At 34.6% G+C, this 18,712-nt stretch overlaps 3 protein-coding genes across 3 annotated transcripts; 2 read left to right on the top strand and 1 right to left on the bottom strand.

Moving 5' to 3' along the window:
• Positions 1 to 511: 511 nt before the first annotated feature.
• Positions 512 to 1,284, top strand: LOC105168451 (glutaredoxin-C1). The gene has a single exon (XM_011088541.3). The coding sequence runs from the start codon at positions 664 to 666 to the stop codon at positions 1,039 to 1,041; it is 378 nt and encodes a 125-aa protein (XP_011086843.1). The 5' UTR covers positions 512 to 663; the 3' UTR covers positions 1,042 to 1,284.
• A 1,579-nt stretch (positions 1,285 to 2,863) lies between these two features.
• LOC105168686 (protein MICRORCHIDIA 7-like) lies at positions 2,864 to 10,106 on the bottom strand. The gene is made up of 19 exons (XM_020696357.2): positions 9,627 to 10,106; positions 8,424 to 8,498; positions 8,299 to 8,333; positions 8,134 to 8,212; positions 7,754 to 7,846; positions 7,576 to 7,660; positions 7,335 to 7,410; positions 6,678 to 6,806; positions 6,496 to 6,594; positions 6,230 to 6,331; positions 5,281 to 5,442; positions 5,109 to 5,204; positions 4,983 to 5,034; positions 4,766 to 4,877; positions 4,397 to 4,688; positions 4,137 to 4,246; positions 3,981 to 4,044; positions 3,373 to 3,495; positions 2,864 to 3,288 (listed from the first exon to the last, which is right to left on the bottom strand). Exons 1-19 carry the CDS (start codon positions 10,066 to 10,068, stop codon positions 3,211 to 3,213), a joined length of 2,304 nt encoding a protein of 767 aa, XP_020552016.2. The 5' UTR covers positions 10,069 to 10,106; the 3' UTR covers positions 2,864 to 3,210.
• Positions 10,107 to 12,019: 1,913 nt separating this feature from the next.
• Positions 12,020 to 18,712, top strand: LOC105168450 (uncharacterized). The gene is made up of 10 exons (XM_011088540.3): positions 12,020 to 12,409; positions 14,437 to 14,609; positions 14,793 to 14,951; positions 15,486 to 15,635; positions 15,842 to 15,985; positions 16,279 to 16,435; positions 17,399 to 17,571; positions 17,743 to 17,798; positions 18,260 to 18,362; positions 18,459 to 18,712. Exons 1-10 carry the CDS (start codon positions 12,184 to 12,186, stop codon positions 18,546 to 18,548), a joined length of 1,431 nt encoding a protein of 476 aa, XP_011086842.1. The 5' UTR covers positions 12,020 to 12,183; the 3' UTR covers positions 18,549 to 18,712.

The following is an 18,712-nucleotide window of genomic DNA, read 5'->3' as shown; positions in this document are numbered from 1 at the left end:
TTAGTCGGGAAAAAAAATTGACCTGTAATAAGTTAGTAATAAGTCAATATACGGTGAATATCAATTTTTCATTTGCATGTTTTGGTTGATATCACCAAATTCGGTGAATTTTTTATTAATTGAGGAAATTAATTATTAGACAAAAATAAATCTTAGAAGTGTTAGATATAATTTTTCAAATTATAAAAAATTTACGTATAATTACATAAATATAAAAGGATGAAACTGTAATTATACCTAAATAAATAGTTTGTAGAATTAATTAAGACAGAAGCCCCGTATAGCCGCCTTACACTTTCAGAGTATGTCTTTCTTCTGTCCCACATTTATGTCCTTCGGCAATATTTTTGCAACCCTTTTAAAGCAAAACCACTACACAACATCCTCTTAGCACGCGTTGAGACAAACATAGACAAATCAAAAACCCCATCCCCCCCCCCCCCAACCCACCTGGGGGTACCCCCCCACCACCAACTATATATAATCCCTCACTTCTCATCATTTTCACACATCATCCTCGGACAAAACACTTTCTCTATATCTTGTCTTCATTTCTTTACTTCCTTTTCAACCTTCTTCCTGTCTGGGCGGTTTTGATTCTTGAAATTCAAGGAAAAAAACACCCTAGTGATTAGCAACGTATATATATCTATATATATAGGCATGTATTACCAATCGGAGTCACACAGTTCCTCCTCCGTCCACGGTGGAACCGGGTCGGGGGACCCTTTGGAGAGGGTGGTGCGGCTGGCGTCCGGCAGCGCGGTGGTGATATTCAGCGTAAGCACTTGCTGCATGTGCCATGCAGTGAAGAGGCTTTTCTGCGGGATGGGGGTGAACCCAACTGTCTACGAGCTCGACCAAGACCCCAGAGGCAAGGAGATCGAGAGGGCCCTCTCGCGGCTGCTCGGCGGAGGCTCCGCCGTCCCCGTGGTCTTCATCGGCGGCAAACTCATCGGAGCGATGGACAGAGTTATGGCGTCGCATATTAGTGGCACTTTGGTTCCACTCCTCAAGGAAGCCGGAGCACTTTGGCTTTAATATTAATCAATTAATTTAAAATATATTGGCTTTAATTTGTAGAATTAATTTTCTTGTTAGGAAATTAAGAGCTGACAAAAATTCCCTCACGTTTTAGATTAATTAATCATGTACTAATTAATCATATGTATGAGGGAGCAACCTTAATTATTGTACTTAAATTTGCTCGATCGTAATTTTCAATGTTAATTTCTTGTAATTTCTTTTTCTTTTTTGTGTTGCTTTAATTGAATTTTGCCTGTATATTATTGGGTCGGAATTTTTTTATTACGTATGCATGCATGTTATTACCAAAATGCAAATAAATAGGGGATTTTCTTTAAATCTAACAATTTAAGGATATATAATTTTATTGATTATAATGTTATAAAATGAAATATAGATAATTTAATAGAAATGGATTAAGGATTGTTTAAATTAATTGGTAGAGAGGTAGAAATTAAATGGTAAAGGGTGAAAGGAACATGACTCCGAGGAAAAAAGGATTGAAATTTTGGCATAAAAAGCTGGAAAAGTACGATGTGAAAATGAATAGCATGCCGGTATTTATTAGCTCATATCTACTCTCATCAATATGTCTGTGGATCATATACCTTTTCTTATCACATGCCATAAATGAGAAACAAACACAAACCATATATTACTTCCCTCCTATTCCCCATCCTACTTTGATTTTTTTTTTCTGAATTTTATTTTATTTAATATACACATGTTACTTAAAAATTTTATTCTTAAATAAAATTAATAATGTAAGTTTTGTACACATATATAGTGTGTGTACATTAGATGGAGTATAAGATTCAACGTTTGAGGGTTTTTGCACTTTGTCTTTCAATTTTTCTCTCTCGTAAACGTCTTAATTTTAGTGTTTTATAGCACTATGTATTTTTTTTTTTTCAGGCGAATAAAAAGAAATATTCCGACTATGCTATTGATTCTATAGCAAATGAGGTGAGGGGCGGCAGTGGGAAGATAGTGGGGGTGGTGGTGCAACGGTTGAAGGTGGCCGGCAACGGCGGATGAAGAAGAAGGCTTTCTTGGTTTTTGAGTTTTTTTTTCTTTATTTTTTAAAATGGGAGTGTGAAGTTACAATTATACCCTACCTTGAGTCCATCCAAAAGAGTGTGTGATCAAACCAAAGGTTGCAGTGTGGAGTGTTGAATAAAAAGAATTGGAGTCTCAAACATTATAATCTGGATATTGTTCGTTTTTTATGTTGAAATAAATTACAAGATTTGTGTGCCTCTATGAGAATTATGTATCTATACTCAGTTTAAGGTCTGCAGTAACTACTTGTGGAGAACAATAGGAAATAAACGAAAATCATCATTAAGTCTGCTCTGACAACAATTTTTAATTTGAATCACAAAAATATTTCTAATTATCTTCCCCAATTCAATTAAATTATTATTTATTTATCTATCTGAATTCAAAAGAACAAATTTAAACAACTTAAACATCATAAAATTATTATCGCGTAATGTTTTAATTGATAAATAATTGAATATTTAGTTATATAAATATATTAATTATGCTGGTATATTTTTCAACATCTTGATCGACAATAATGTTTGATTGAAGTGATAAAATTGAAGCTTAAAGTTCTATAATATTAAATTTGATTGCTATTAGTATGTAGATTTAATATCTTTATTAGATTATAAATGATATAATAAATAATATATTCTTTAAAAGAATTTTTTCTGAATTGGGTCGCAATAATAGTGAATTTATTGATAAATTATAAACAAAAATAAAAAAGTTATTTTGCTTAAAAGAAAAAGAGAAAACACACACATACTGAATGTCCATACTACCCTCAACAGCTAAAAAAGTTTGTTGCATGCACAAACTTTCACTGGACGCACAATTGGGGATTAGGTAGAGTGAAGAAGCTGTAGATCATGGGCCTATGATCATTCTGTCCAATACACTCATAGGATTGCACCAAAATTTCCGGCAAAAGAAAGAAATGTATGATTTGAGAGTGAAAACTGGGATTGAATAGACAAGAAATCTAGGAGAAATGAGGATGGCGTCCACGGTTAATGTCAGACCGGATAGCTTATCCAACAATTTGTTCATTCATTCTATATCGGACCCCTGGATTGAACTTGGGCTACTAAATATAAAAGGATAGCTAATCCAACAATTTTGTATTAAACTTGATTAATGTGAATGCATGGCACTGGTGGCCTCTAGTATCCTCACTTTTCTCAGCAATCCTTGAATAGTTTCAGAAGCCTCCTACAGTAAGAGGGGAAACAATTCACAAGATGATCAGATGAATGGGAGAACAGGAGGGAAAATTACAAGTGTAACTTAACAGACCTTTGCTCTTCTTCTCAGATTTTCTTCCTCTTTATCTCGCCGGCTTCTTTCTTCTGAGAAGGAACTAACAAACTGTTCTTGTTCTTGATCCATTTTATCAATCTTTTGCTTCATTTCATGAATCTGAAACCAGAAAATAAACATATTGTATTCCAGTGAAAGAAAGCGTCTTTGCATATGTTGCTTCGATGCAGTAAGGATCGAACAAGGGTAGGGGAGGGAAGGGACTGAATTTTGTATTCAGTCCTACTACATCTCTTATGTTCCATCTATTATTACATGTCATGTGTACAAAATCTTCTCTTAAATAGAATAGTTGACGTAATTTTTGTACAAGTAGCACATATGCATTAAACTGACTTGAACATGTAACAGAACTTGAATATATCTTAAGGTTAAATCAAACTAATGGATGGAGATGTTTGGTTCGTCCAACCACCATTCTAATGAACTCATATCATATAAGAATATTACTTCACAGTAGAAACATGAAAAGTGGTAAACAAAATAAAACTCACTGTTCTGAGTAACTTTTGACATTTGAAACCTCTATAGAGAGTCCAAGTAACAAAGGATTTGGAAAACAGAAGAAATGGAACACCGCTTACCTGATTTTCCAGTGACTTGCTCTTGTCTTTTTCATACTGCAAATCGTGCAGTACATTCCTCAAACTGCAAGTAGAAAATTGAGGGGTAGAACATGGGAAAAGAACGGACAGCAAGCAAGGCGTGCATGTATGTAGAGCTAACAAGAGAGTTCATACCTGTTTCTCAAGCGACCATTCTCTTCTTTCAACTTAAGAACCATATCAGTAGTTGAAGGAAGAGTAGAATACGGGAAAAGAAAGGATGCGTCTACGCTGGTATCTTCTGTCTGTTTCAGAGAGCAAACGAAAAGATATAATTAACTCAAAAACAAAGCTAATGCTTTTCATAGTAAATTATGTAGATTCAGCCCAAAAAAGAATACTTGTTAATTACAAGTTACAAATTAAGAAGCAAAAGTTAAATCAAGGAAGACTACCTTGACCTGCACATTTCCAGCCACTTTGTCTGCTGATGGACATTCTGATTGAGGCTTCTCGAGTGATGGAGAAGGCTTATGGTGATTTCTAGCCGGTGTCTCAAACCGAGTTCTCCCTTCAATATTACTGGCAGCCAGAGCAGGTGAGGAGCCACCTTTCGGGGGGTTCCCTTTTGTATTATGCTTAGGATTTGATTTATCTTTGGCAATAGCTGAAGCTTTTTTCTCAGGCAAAGCAGACTTCTTTGGATGACGCCGTTGAGCATAGCCGATGAGGTGGCAGTTTTCAGACCTGTTCAACTTTCCAAATCAGTAGTTTGACAATTATGAAGGATCCCACAAAAGATTTGAACAAGGAGATGAACGCACCAAAAAGTCTTCTGCAAATGTACTAGCCTAGCCTCAAGTCTAGATAGCGCAATTGTGCGCTCAAATCCCTGTTTATCATGTGCTGGTTCAACAAAGTTAGCTTCCAAAATACCTAAAACATACAATGTCAAGGAACAAAAAGATGTAACGTTACTTTAGAATCCGAACAGAGAATTTGTTTGAAACAATGACAGCATAATATTCAGACAAGATATACCTATGACTCCTCGACCGTCACTTCCAGCGGCATTCCAGACCCTCCAAAAAGGCTGACAAACAAATGTTTTGTGGATGATCAGGAATAAGTCTAGTAAAGCAAATGGAAATTTATAAAGTAACCAACCTTTATAAGCCGATTCTTGTGATATACATTAAACCCTTGAATGTCAATATGGCATCTTGCGTCTTTAACAAATCCAAGTGTTACCACAGCTAACATCTATTGGGACAGAATATGCGGTTAGAGTGATATCCGTGCATATTGTAAATAAAAGGTCAGAGTATAAAATCACTACATTTGGATCCTTTGCTGCTGCATCTGCAGAAGCTGCTGGCTTATATACAAGCTCTTTAGTGTGTATCAAATCGTCAGCTATATTATGATGATCAACATCCTTCCCCCGTAAGATGATGCGAAAACCAGGTGGGATCCTACGGTACAAAATTGAGGTATAGCTCTGGAAGAGTCATGTAATGAAAATCCATAATTAGACAAGAATGTCGGTCTAAAGAATATGAAACTATCTTAATAATGAAAACACATACAAATCCAAATTGTTTCTTCTCAAGGTGTAAGAATAACTCAAAATATGGCATGTTATAGACGCATATATTTAGGTTGTGAATGACAGTTAGATCCCAATAGAACTCTATTAACAGGAACTGTAATTTTTTGAAAGGCCAACCAATATCAGCAATATAATCATAGAAAATTGTCAATATTTCTGTGCTTCAGCTGTAAAAAGATAATAATTTAACTAAGCAACCTGAGTTATCATATGCCACGTTTATAACATACATTCACCGGGCAAGGGCAACTCAGATTCAAAGTCTTCTTGGATACTTGTAAGCCAGTCATATTTCACTAGGTGGTGGATCGTATAACCTACCAGACTAGGCCAATCAACAAGTACAACATCTCACTATCTTGACAAAGTTACATTTTGTTACAGCATAGACATACAACAGGACAAACTGTCAGAAACCTTTAAGACAACTACTCCTTACCTCCATTACAGTTATCATTATTTCTCACAAAACGGAATAAGAATGATGGGAGGACATATAAAATAAGTTTGTTTAACTACTTCGTTTTATTTCTCATACCTGGTTGCAATTATAAGCATAAGAGGAATACAATGAAGGCAAGAATACAAGCGACAAAACAACAAAAGTATCATGATAAACAACAGAAATTTGCACCGTCACATACAAAACGAAAAAGGAAACAACAGAGTGATATACCCTCAATGAATGGCGATAAGTAAGAAAATGCCTAGAGCTTGAGTACATATTGGCCATCTGTATCTTCTTCTCATCTCTGTTAGCACCTCTGATTTGAATATCCTGATATAAAAAGGTGGGTTCCGATTAAGTAGTCTGCAATTCATCCTCTTTTACATGATATATATTTATTAACATTTAAACACCATATGAATTAGAAAGATAAGTAAAGATACATACAAACATCTATACAACAAATAAAATCTAGTATGAAAGAATCAGAATACATGTTGGTCGGCGTCCAAATCCAATTCCAATGATCCTTCTTCGTCCTCCCAGAGATTATAGATTATGATCCGTGTGCCTTGATCATCCAAGAAATTGAACTACAGGAGAACAAATGAAGTACTTAGACAAAATGCAGATAGTTATAAGATATTTCTATTATCCACTAAAACATCACGAATACCTGTCTAAGAAGATCTTCTTCACTTTCATAGGGAGACCACTGCACAATGGTCTCAAGATTTCGTTGCCAACAATCAGAAGATGATTTCACTTGCATATTCCAAGTTTCTCCCATTTTCTCATAATCAATCTATTCACCAAGTGTTCCCCAAAAAAAAAAAAAAAGAAGAAGCAACTGTTAGAACCATATAGACTACATTTATTAAGATTCACAAAACATTAAAAAGTTTGTAACATATAGTGGCTAAATAACACAATGCTCTAATCCAAAATTTACCTATTTACTAGAAATGTAGCTTCTGGCTATAAAACCGTAAGCCACTTTTAAATCATATTTTACCAAGATATGGTAAAGTTGATATTTTCCTTGTCTTTGACTGTTATGTAGGACAGAAATGGTTGTTTTCTATTATTTGATATTGTTTTCTACAACTTCCAGGTATGTCCACATCTAAACCAAAAACTTCCCAACAGATGCCAAAATGAAACAAGCAAGTAATATATCATGCAAGTTGTTCTTCAGGTGCATTTAAGAAGATTGCAGCAAGTCAAAGCTCATAAGCAAATGTTACATTATGCAAGCAAGTTACCCCAACATGTGGATTCAAGAACATTAAACAAAGTCAAAGCTCGTAAAAAAAATCCATGCAAAAATTACCATGGGAACCACTATATCTTCCTTCCCAGTATCCCGCAAGAATGAATACGACAGCATTCCGACACTTTGTGTTGTGCTACAAAGCAGAGGAAACAACAATAATTTAGTCACCCATATTTAAGAAGCTAGGCAGAGAATATTGCAATTTAGTAGTCAGATACATGGATAGGTCGAAGCATCATTGCCAGCTATTGGCACAAATAAGAGAACTCATAAAAATGATGATAAAGCATCTAACTACCTTTCCCCGTACTTCCCCCAACAGCGTGAGAACACAACGACATCTGCCCCGAGCCTCATAGTACTGGTCTTAAAGCCATTCCCATCTGGTGAAAATCAAAAGATGTTTAAGGTCAGATCCAAGTGAAATGTATCTAGTTTTATTAGCACAGATATCATTATAAAATGTTATCACCTACATTGTCCAATTGTGTTCGCCAACTTGCTTTTTGCAGAATAGCCTAGAGACATGCACTGTCGCATCTTATCAGGAGTCATCCCCCCACCATTATCTGCAGTCATATTGCAATTAATTTTAAATAGATATAAAATAGAAAATAAGTAAGAAAAGATTGTCTCACATGCATGCTAACGGTTAAACAACCAAATCTCATGAAATGGTTTAAAGACAAAGAAATAAAATACAGCAAAGTTCGAATATAATTTTGGGAAAGAAACTCATTTAATAGAAAATTAAGATGGAGTTTTGAAGTGTTAATTCAAGCATGCATGTCGTGTTCACTAAAAAAGTTGCAATTTTCTTATTTCCAGGACTGACAAAGAAAGAGCCTAATTATACCTTGAACCACCAGCATTTTATTTTTTTCCTTGATGTTCTCCAGCACATCAACGAGGACATAGGTTGCTCCATTGCAAACCTGATGAAAATATATGGCTATAAAACAGAAAAGTATAAATTGAAGAATCCAAAGGCCGTTATTAGGAATGTGAATAATGCAGGTACCTCATCTAAAGCATTATCTAGAAGCTCGGCGAAAGCTGGAAAATTACAGGCCATGGGCAAAATTACCAACTTTAAAAAAAAAATTGAAGATATTATAACAGATAGAATAACACTTCATTATTCACCTCCCAGAGCCCATTTATGGCTGGTAGCATTTGAATGCAGGAATTTAGGATGAACCCTGATATGATCCATGTCCGCTGCAAAATTGATGAACACTATAATTGTTAACTAGATTAATAATGTGAAAATAATTATTAATTGGTCATGCACAGAGGTGAAGTTTTATGTTTCCTCCTTATCAGCATAAAACATTTCAAGTAATATTTCATAAAGTCAAAATAAATAAAAAAAATAATTGAACAAATTCAAATCCATTACAATTCAGTTAGCCAGTAATTGATATATATATAGAATTATGTGTCTGTGACAAAAAACAATAGCCCTGCAATATAAACAAAATTAAGAAAATGCAGCAGTATAAACTAGAGCTATAAGAAGAAAGGTCGAGTTGAGTCTGAGTCAAATCCATATAAGGCTTGTCACTTGCAGCCAGCAGCACTATACAAGTAGCTCCATGCATCAATGAGATATAAACATATGATAATTCAGTAGTACTTCATACGCATCAAGAATAAGAAAATGTTACTAGATCTTAATACTAAACATAGTGTAACAATCTGTCAAAATGATGCTCGAAATTTAAAGAAATTTAAAGCTAAAAAGGAATCAAAAGACTAAAATCTCTTATATTTTATCTCCTTTACGCGAAATACGCATACAATCTTTCCTCAAAGTTTACAGTAAACATTAGTCCACTGATCATGAATATTGAACTTCACAGAAAAAGAATAACCACCACCCTTTATCAAAAAAACAGTTCAATTTTATAGGCCTCATTCAAAAAAAATACTGCATGTACTTGATGTGTTTAATAGATTTGTAAAGTTATATACTAAATGTTTAATGTCTTTCATCTCTAATAACTTAGTGGTTGTTTAATATGGTAGTCAGGCCAAATATAAGTATTTCTAAAGAATACTTGAAGAAATCAACTATGCTCCAAGTATATTTTCATCAGGAAGGAACGCAATCCTTGATTATAAGCTGTTCCACTGACTTAGATACAGGAAGAGAGCAGTTTCCGGCAAAGTAAATCATAATGAGCAGATCATCATATTAGAAAAAGCATAGTAATCACAATATATATATATATATATATATATCCTCTTGTTCTCTATGCTTGCTCATGAAAGCAAATAATTATAAAATTAAAATCCCATCACTGAGAATCAAATAATCGATCGAGAAATAGTATTTCAACGCACCAAGGGAAACCTCTCCGCCGGCGTCGCGGCAGCCCTCATAGTCCCCGGCTTTCCAGAACTGTTTGCAACCCCGCACCGGAGCCACCGAAGTAACCGCTTTCTCTTTCCCGTTTTCCACACGAACGACATCCTTCGAAACATCGCTCCCCTTCTCAATTCTCTCTTCTTTCACCGCAAGAGCAACATTGTTCGGGGCAGTAGTCCCATTCATGCTGGCGACGGTGGATCTTTGAGAAGCCACCGGTTTGATCGGGTCGAGAAACCCAGCCGGCAAAACAGCTTCCACCCTTTGCTTCTTCTTCGGGTTAAGTTCGACGTCGGATTCGGAGTCATAGAAACTGGAATCCGAGAACTCGCTGCTGCTACTGCTTAATGAAATTATTTCCGGGCTATGTTTCTTGTCCGGCAGATCAATGGTTTCTTGTTTGACAGAGGCACCCATGACGCAGAGAGAGAAGCAGACCAAGGGTTTTAGTGGGGTTCTTCTTCAATGTTTTGCTAGGGAGAGAGATGGAGAGTTTGTATGCGAATAGGGAATGCTGAGAGAGAGAGAGAGGGCGCGAGAGTTGCGGTTTAACTGCCTCCCGCGTACGTGGGATGTGGGCTCGGGTTCCGGGTTTGGGTGTTAAATTGGATCAGCTCTTGGAAGGGAATGGTAAAGTGTTAAATTATAGATTGTGAGATGAGTTTTATGCCAATATTTATATTTGGATTTGGATTTGGATTTTTTATTTATTATATTTTGTTATATTTAAGTAAATTAATTATAATTACATCATAAATTTTAATATTAAAATTAATATACATTAATCACCAATATTAAGTTTGTATAATTAGTCAATAATTCCTTATTATAATATACTAATAACTATTATTATTATATATATATATATATATATATGAAATTCAAACTCGTGGCGACGTATTGATTAGGGAATTGTGGATTTCCTAATTAAATTAGGCTTCATTGGTTGGTTACATTTGACTGATGAATTTGAATTTGATAAAAAATCTATAGGAGAAGTAATTCTATATTGGAAGAATTTGAAGTCTACCGAAGTCAACAAAACATGATTCAAAATTAAAGTTTAAAGATTTGAAACTCTTTAAATATAAAATTTTATCCAGACAAATCGAAAGGATTGGTTAGTGAAATTTCGAAGTCCATCAATCCAAATATACCATGATATTAGATACATATATTTAAGATCTCTGGACTAATTATAAGGAGTTTGTGCAATGATTTCAAATTCATTTGGCTGATAGTCTTTGCGCAGTCGATGTTAACTAATATTCACCATAATTTTTATTTTTACTTATGGTAATTAACTATAACAAAAAGTTGTATTTTTTGTTACGGGAGTTGATAAAAAAATGTACAAGAAAAACAGATAAGTATGAAAAAATAGAGAAAATGTGAATATTTCAAACATTGATAAGCAACAAAATTTAGAGAAAATAAATAAACATAGTGAAAGAAGGATATAGAGTTCAACAAGGAAACATCAACATACAACAAAGAGGCAGAATCCTAATTAATAATGTCAAGAAAGTATTTATATATTTCTCCTACTTTAATTAAATATTTTGCATTCCTAATAATCAGCTTTACAACTTTGGGAACTATACCTAATTATTCGCTGATATCACCATTTTGGTGTGTGTGTGTGTGTGTATTTTTTTTTCGATTTGCGAATTTATATACTTTTTAATAAATAATTTTATTTATTTATTAACCTCTCACCCTCCACTAACTTTATTTTTTTATATAATTTTCTTTTAATTAAAATATATATTAAAAAATATAAATAATTTTTTATGAATTTTATTTAATTATGCACACTCGTATGAGTACTGCATACAAGTTTTAATTGAATAAGGACATATAGGTTAAGGATCCATTATAGTAAAATACAGTGAATAGTAATTTATCCTCTTGTGATATTGAAAATGAGCACATTACCCCCCTTATAATTACAATTTATCCTTTTGTATTTTTTAAAATAAAAACGATGTACTTCCTTATATAGGGAAGTAAATTGTTTCATTTTAAAAATCATAGGGTAAATTGTTGTATTTAGAAAATATAAGGAGGTTTAATAAGAAGATAATTTTTTTATTTGTGATATCACAAGGGAATTGCTTGCATTTTTTCCTAGTAAAATATATTAGTATCGAGAATTTTTTAGAAAAAAGAAGAAAGCAAAGTGAAATTATACGAATTAACTTGTGAAATATATGTAACAATTTTGAAAGACAAACAAAAAATAAAATAAACAGATTATCGTAAACTTTATAATGGAAAATTTGTATTTATTTTAATTACGCATCAAGAATATATACTTGGATTACTGGTATATGTTACTCTCTTTCCTACCGACGATCCTCGCAAAATCCTTTAACGAAAATCGCTATTTGGAACTCTCACGCAGTTTAAACTGTATGGCATTGGAGAAAGAGAACAATACACATAAAGGACACACTCTCACCAAATAAAGTCAAAGCTCTTTCGTTTTGGGCGAAGCGGTGGACAGAGTACAGTTCAGTACAGTTAGAGATGGAGGAAGAACGACAGCAGCAGCCATTGAAGGAAAACACCGTCATCGTGCTCCACGATGCTCTCGTTGTGACCATGGATTCACAGAATCGCGTTTACCGGAACGGCGCCGTCGTTGTCCGGGGCGACACCATTGTCGCCGTTGGACAGTCGGAGGATATCATTTCCCAGTTCTCTTCTCTTTCACCGCATCTCATCAACCTCCATGGCCAGTTTTTGCTACCAGGTAGTTGTCTTTAATTATCTTTTGAATTAATCTTACATTATATATAATAAAACTGTATGATTTATATTTCGATCAAAATTTATCTGTTTCCTGCTGTCTCTTGAATGCAGAGACTATATATTGTTACCACTTACCATCCTCTCCACAATATATGTTGTGACTTGTGAGGCGATACATGTATGTATATGTGTGAGTGTTGATACTGTTATATAGATATATATAGATTGTGTGTGTGTGTGTGTGTGTGTGTGTCGGTGAGTGTTTGCGAGAGCTCCTGTTTTGAGAAAGTGAATTTGATAGCTAAAGTTGAAAGTTGTAGCAATAGAATTTGTAAAAAAAGTGAAATAAAAATAAAAGCTAATTGCATAGTGTTTGAGAAAAAATACTTTTAAAACAAGTTTAACCGATTAAAGATCCTTTTGTCCTCGTGTTACAAATATGTTATTTTTGCTTAATATTTTCACTTGTTTTTTGTTAATAATAAATTATCTTTTCTCAAAAAATAATATATTTTATTCAATTAGTATATTCCATATTTATTTTATAAATATTTATCATTCATATTAATAAAATATTGAATACTAATAGAAAAACTTAATGTTTTATTCAATAATGCTCCAATTGAGTAATATAATTGTTCTTTCATACACAATAAATAAAGTTGCATGATTGCCAAAAAAAATATTTTTTTTATTAATTAATCATAGCATTTTAATTTATATTTTTCTATGATATATATCAGATAATGTAGTAAATAAAATATACAACTCCTAACATATTAAATATGTGGAAGCTTCCATTTTATTAGTGTTAATTTTGAAAAAAAATTAAAAAGGGAAAATTCAAATGAAGATTATTATAATAAGGGTGAATTAGTCCAAAAGAAGTTGAATTTATTCATGGAAAAACCTAAAGCAGCTAGAAATACCTCACAAGTTGCTTTTAACCTTTGGTCTGAAAGTGCTTATTTTAGCAGTTTCAAAAGCAGAAGTTGGCAACCCAAATAGGTCAAGTACTTTTTTGGAGCGAAACGCTAAAAAGTGCTTTTGAAAAGCTCTTGCAAATACTCTCTTAATCATGATTAAAAGTAGTGACTCGTATCCAACATTATTGGTTGATACATATTCAAAACAATCCTTACCAATCTGGAAGTAATTTAAATCGCTAATACTATGATATTATGGGCGATGTCAGGCTATTATCGGTGGTAATATCTGATGACATGGTATTGTCACAAATATTTTATTGGTTAATGAAATTTACACTTTTTCTCTGCGGAGCTTTCGTAATGTATGATTGTATGTACAATGTATGTTTTATTATTGCTGCTGTTAAATGAAGTATTTTCTATTACAAATTCAAGTTTGGGAACAATGGTCCATATAATTTATTTTGCGACTTTTTGAAAGTTTTAGGGTTGGGAATTGTGCATTTATTTTGCAGGAGTTATTCTTCAAAGATTGAAAATGAAATTGGGACTGAAAGAGGCGGGCATTTAGTTTGATGAAGAGTGTAGTAGGTGGTCTTTAATGAGAAATTTTTACCCCATAATCCTTCTAATTCCTAGCCATTGTTAAGTATACACCATTATTTTAGACTTTTAGTCGGTGCACATTTTGTATATTATATTTAAATTCTCGCTGTCTAAGCCTTAATAAGGTAGTATAAATTACAGTTATTAGGGGGGCAAATTTAATGTTTTCATGTACACTGGACAGGCATAAGTCAATTATTTAACTTGTTAATTAAAATGACAAACTTTTTCAAAAAATATATCCTCAATTAAATAATGGTGCCACATCCTAATTCTCAACATACTTTTTCCGTTTTCATATGAAAGCCAGCTACATAGAATGGTGTTTTTTGTGGAATAATGCTGCAGGTCACCATCCAAAGACTCTTTGTTCCTACACAAATCTTAGATTAGTAAGGTACTATGAGGAAGAAGAAAGCAATATGTCTGCAGAAAATTTTAGCGTAGATGCCATCAAATAATGATTAGGACTGTGTTTTGTTGCTTCTGATAGGGTTGATAAACACACATGTTCATACATCACAGCAGCTGGCTAGAGGGATAGCTGATGATGTTGACTTGCTAACGTGGCTTCATGACCGCATTTGGCCTTATGAATCCAACATGACGGAAGAGGACTCGTATATTTCCACTTTACTCTGCGGAATTGAGCTCATTCGCTCGGGTGTAAGCACTGCAGTATCTGTATTTATTCACTATTGCATCAGTTACAGTATGTCGTAAATTAGGTACTTGTTATACCTTGTTATGGAACTTGGAAGGCTAAGATGCCTTATTCTGTGAGCGGAATCTTGATTTTTAATTTATTTAGAGTGGCTGTAATCTGTTGAGTTCCCGTTGATGTAATAGGTCACATGCTTTGCTGAAGCCGGAGGGCAGCATGTTTCCGGAATGGCGAGGGCAGTCGAACGGCTGGGTATACGTGCATGTCTGACGCAATCGGTGATGGATGCCGGGGAGGGATTGCCTGCATCCTGGGCCAATAGATCTGTCGAGGAGTGCATTCAGGTAGGCTGAAATTAACTAGATTAAGCAAAACCGTATAATGGTTTTGCATACTTGTGATGCAATGTGATATGACTATATGCGTAGTGGGGGTTGACTTAGTTATGTTCTTTAAACATTTTGCTGCTCTAATGTGTATGACATGATTTCAGTTATTATTGCGTCTGATATGCTGTTCGTTTGGTGTTATTGCTTAAGCATATATATTGATTAGCTTATTCAGAAATCAAATGTGGAGTCATTTGAAATTCTTTCCGCAAATCTTCCATCCAAATGTAGCATAAGGGTATTTATCTTCCAAAAAATAGATATTCTAGAGTTTTTCTTAATCCTGATATTTTGACTACTAATACCCGGTGAAACTGGTGCTTGAATAAACTCGATATTTGCAGCAAATTTCTTAATTTCAAAGGATCTGTAGAATTCCCTGGAAACAAGCGGACCATGAGAAAGTTGCCCAACAGTCATTTCTTTGTCTACTAAACTTTGTTTTAAGCACACTATAAAATCTAAATGTCTCTCACTTTGAGGGCACAGTCCCAGAAGGATCTGTATAAGAAGCACCACAATACTGCTGATGGACGAATCAGAATATGGTTCGGGTTAAGGCAAATTATGAATTCAACAGATCATCTGCTTACTGAAACAAGAGATGCTGCTAAAGAACTCAATACTGGAATTCATATGGTAACCTCTATGTATTCCCTTGTGTCTCTTCATATGTTTCTGTTTTCTTCTTTTACGTACTTCTTTGAGCCCTTCTAAAAACATGTATAGAAACACGCTCAGAATCCCAGCTTTTAATAAACTGAAGTGGACTATGTTTTAATGTCGCTTGCTTGAGATTCCATTCGAGTTGATGGTTAATTTTAATCGATCTTGTCAACATCTAGCATGTTGCCGAGATACCATATGAGAACAAACACGTGGTGGAGAGACGAGGAGTGGATCACGGGACTGTTACATATCTTGAGAAAATCAAGCTACTGCAAAGCAACTTATTGGCAGCTCATACAGTTTGGGTTGACGAAAATGAGGTATGATGCATTTAAGAAATTTTCATGCTGTCTGTCAAGCGACCATCACTAAAGCAATTTATCGGCATCTCTGTAGTTTCGCTGCAACTATATCAAAAAATTCTTGTATAAATCAGAACTAAATCTTTCAATAGTTTAAAGTATATTCTAAGTTTCTCCTCTTTTGCTTTGTTTGTACGTCAGAAAATTTTATTTGTTCTCAGTGGTAGTAATCTTGGTTTTATAACTATTCGTTTTGGTTTACTTCATAGAATCTAAGTCCTAACTGCTGCTTCATATGTTACCATTCTCAGGTTGGTTTACTTTCAAAATCAGGGGTGAAAGTGTCTCATTGTCCTGCTGCTGCAATGCATATGCTAGGATTTGCACCGATTAGAGAAATGATCGATGCAGGTGTCTGCGTCTCTTTAGGAACCGATGGCGCACCGTCAAATAATAGGATGAGCATAGGTACCTTTTTTTTTTTAAATTTCCATTTGGGCACCACGTATGCGCCATATCAACTTCTCCAGCCAATCACGATCGAGCCCCCAATATAAAAAGTCACATGCATTGCGTGTGACTTTTTCCGGCGACCCACGCATTTTTCCGACCAAATTTGGACTGAAATTGAGAATTTTTCAGTTTTATGGGACCAAATTGAAACCCTAGAAACTTACGGGACTAAAACGAAAATGGCCTATAGTTAGGAGACGAAAATTGCCTTTAATCTTATTAAAGTTTTATAATTAATTTTGGAATCTTCTCAGTTTTATTTTACAATACTTGCTCTTAATATTAATGGGATCAAGCTAGCACTCCCTCTCTCTACATGCAATGCCTTCTCACTGAGAAAATTTCAGAAATCAGCAACTTATGCACTTAATGTACTAAACCACAATGAGCCAGTGGCAACTTTTGCCAAGTTTCATGGATGGAATCAAGTATGTGGAGAAATTTCCATGTAGGCTCCCATCAAAATTTACCAACACAGTGGTTAAAGCTTTTCATTGTATACACACATTTCGTTTTCTTGCAAATACAGAGTGCGTCCAACAGATATTTAGTGCTTATCAGCTTTTTGCTGAAAATAAGCTAAAAGGTGGTTTTTTATTTACAATTTTTCTGTTTTTGAATTGCTTTGATTAAGTTGATTTAAACTAAAAGTTATAACCAACTCCTTACCAACTTTACAGGTAATTGGTAAAATTGGAAATATTAAATTGTTTTACCAAACACTTGAACTTCAGTTTTTTCTTTTACCTTTCACTTGTGTTTTCAAACACTTACAACTTTTACTACAATCAAACCTGCCAACTTTTTCTACAATGAATTCTCAACACCGCTAAATCTTGAAAAGGGCAAAGGTCGCTTCCATTTATCCCATGGTTTACTTCTCTTTGTCCTTAAAGTGTTTTATCTACTTCTTTGCAGTGGACGAGATGTACCTTGCTTCCCTAATAAACAAAGGGCGAGAAGTTTTTAAAAAAGGAACCACAGATCCCACTGTTTTGCCTGCAGAAACTGTTCTTGAAATGGCCACAATAAATGGAGCAAAATCTGTGCTCTGGGACAAAGAGATAGGTTCGCTTGAAGTTGGAAAAAAGGTAGACTGTCTGTGCCTAAGCTTTTCACAAATGTCTTCCGTGATTTAGTTATTTTACTGTGTGGGAGACATGAGAAGAAAAGCAAAAACAAGCCTTAATCAATACCAATGGCAATTTATATGAACCTCCCGGGAAGCTGAGTTAATGGTGTGTATGAATCTTACTGTGCAGGCTGACATGATCGTTGTCAATCCTTATTCTTGGTCAATGATGCCTGTTCATGACTGGTATGACTCCACCTCTTCAAGCCAGTACTATGTAGATATGAATGTGATTTCGGCAAAGCAATTCTCTCCAAGAAATCCTCCCATCCATTGATTAATGCAAGATATTGCACTGAGAATCGAGAATTCTGGATTTCTTCAAGTTTGAGCATGTGAAGTGTTCAGTCGAATACTTGCCTGTTTTAAACTTCTGTTGTCAATGAAAATATTCTCATTCTTCAAGGGTATCTTGCTGATTTATTTGCATATGTAGTCCACAAGATTTTTGTCAGTCTTAAACGATACAGTAAAGAATTCAAAATTTTCAACAGTTGAATTTTGAGCTACAACTTTCGTCATACGCATGGTAATAAGCAAAAAGTCTTGCAAGCATGCATTTCTATGGCCCTTTGCTTTCATCATGCTATAGTGGTGTATTTAATCTGTAAAACAAGACGCGCTGATACTTCCAGCCTATTTTGCAGCATTTCTAGCCTTGTTTACTGCATGAGAACTGAAAATATCACCTCCCTTATGTGCAACGGCCACTGGATCATGGTGGATAAGAAAATCTTGACCTTGAACGAGGTATGTCATTAATAACATTCAAAGGATTGGACTCATCTCATGGTTTGGCAATTTACTGATCATTTGAATTTGTGTTGGTGGAAACTTCAACGGCAGGAAGAAGTTATGATAATGGCTAAGAACGCATCTCATGATCTTCTGAAGCGGGCGGGAATTCGGGTTCCAAGCAGAATGCACTTTCTGTAGTTCTGCTTCTGTTATGAAGATCATGTTCAACAACAGAACATAAGGCAGTGATGTATTGTACTATTGTTTGGATATGTGCTGGCTGGGATCTGTAGTCACTGCTATCATCCTTGGATTGGAATCATCCGGTTTTTATATACAACCATGAAGCATTTTGTGTATTA

The sequence above is a fragment of the Sesamum indicum genome, linkage group LG8 (genome assembly GCF_026168435.1).
Source record: "Sesamum indicum cultivar Baizhima isolate 11 linkage group LG8, ASM2616843v1, whole genome shotgun sequence".
Lineage (NCBI taxonomy): Eukaryota > Viridiplantae > Streptophyta > Magnoliopsida > Lamiales > Pedaliaceae > Sesamum > Sesamum indicum.
The sequence above is the reverse complement of the archived record's forward strand: the minus strand, read 5'-3'. Positions and strand labels throughout refer to the sequence as shown.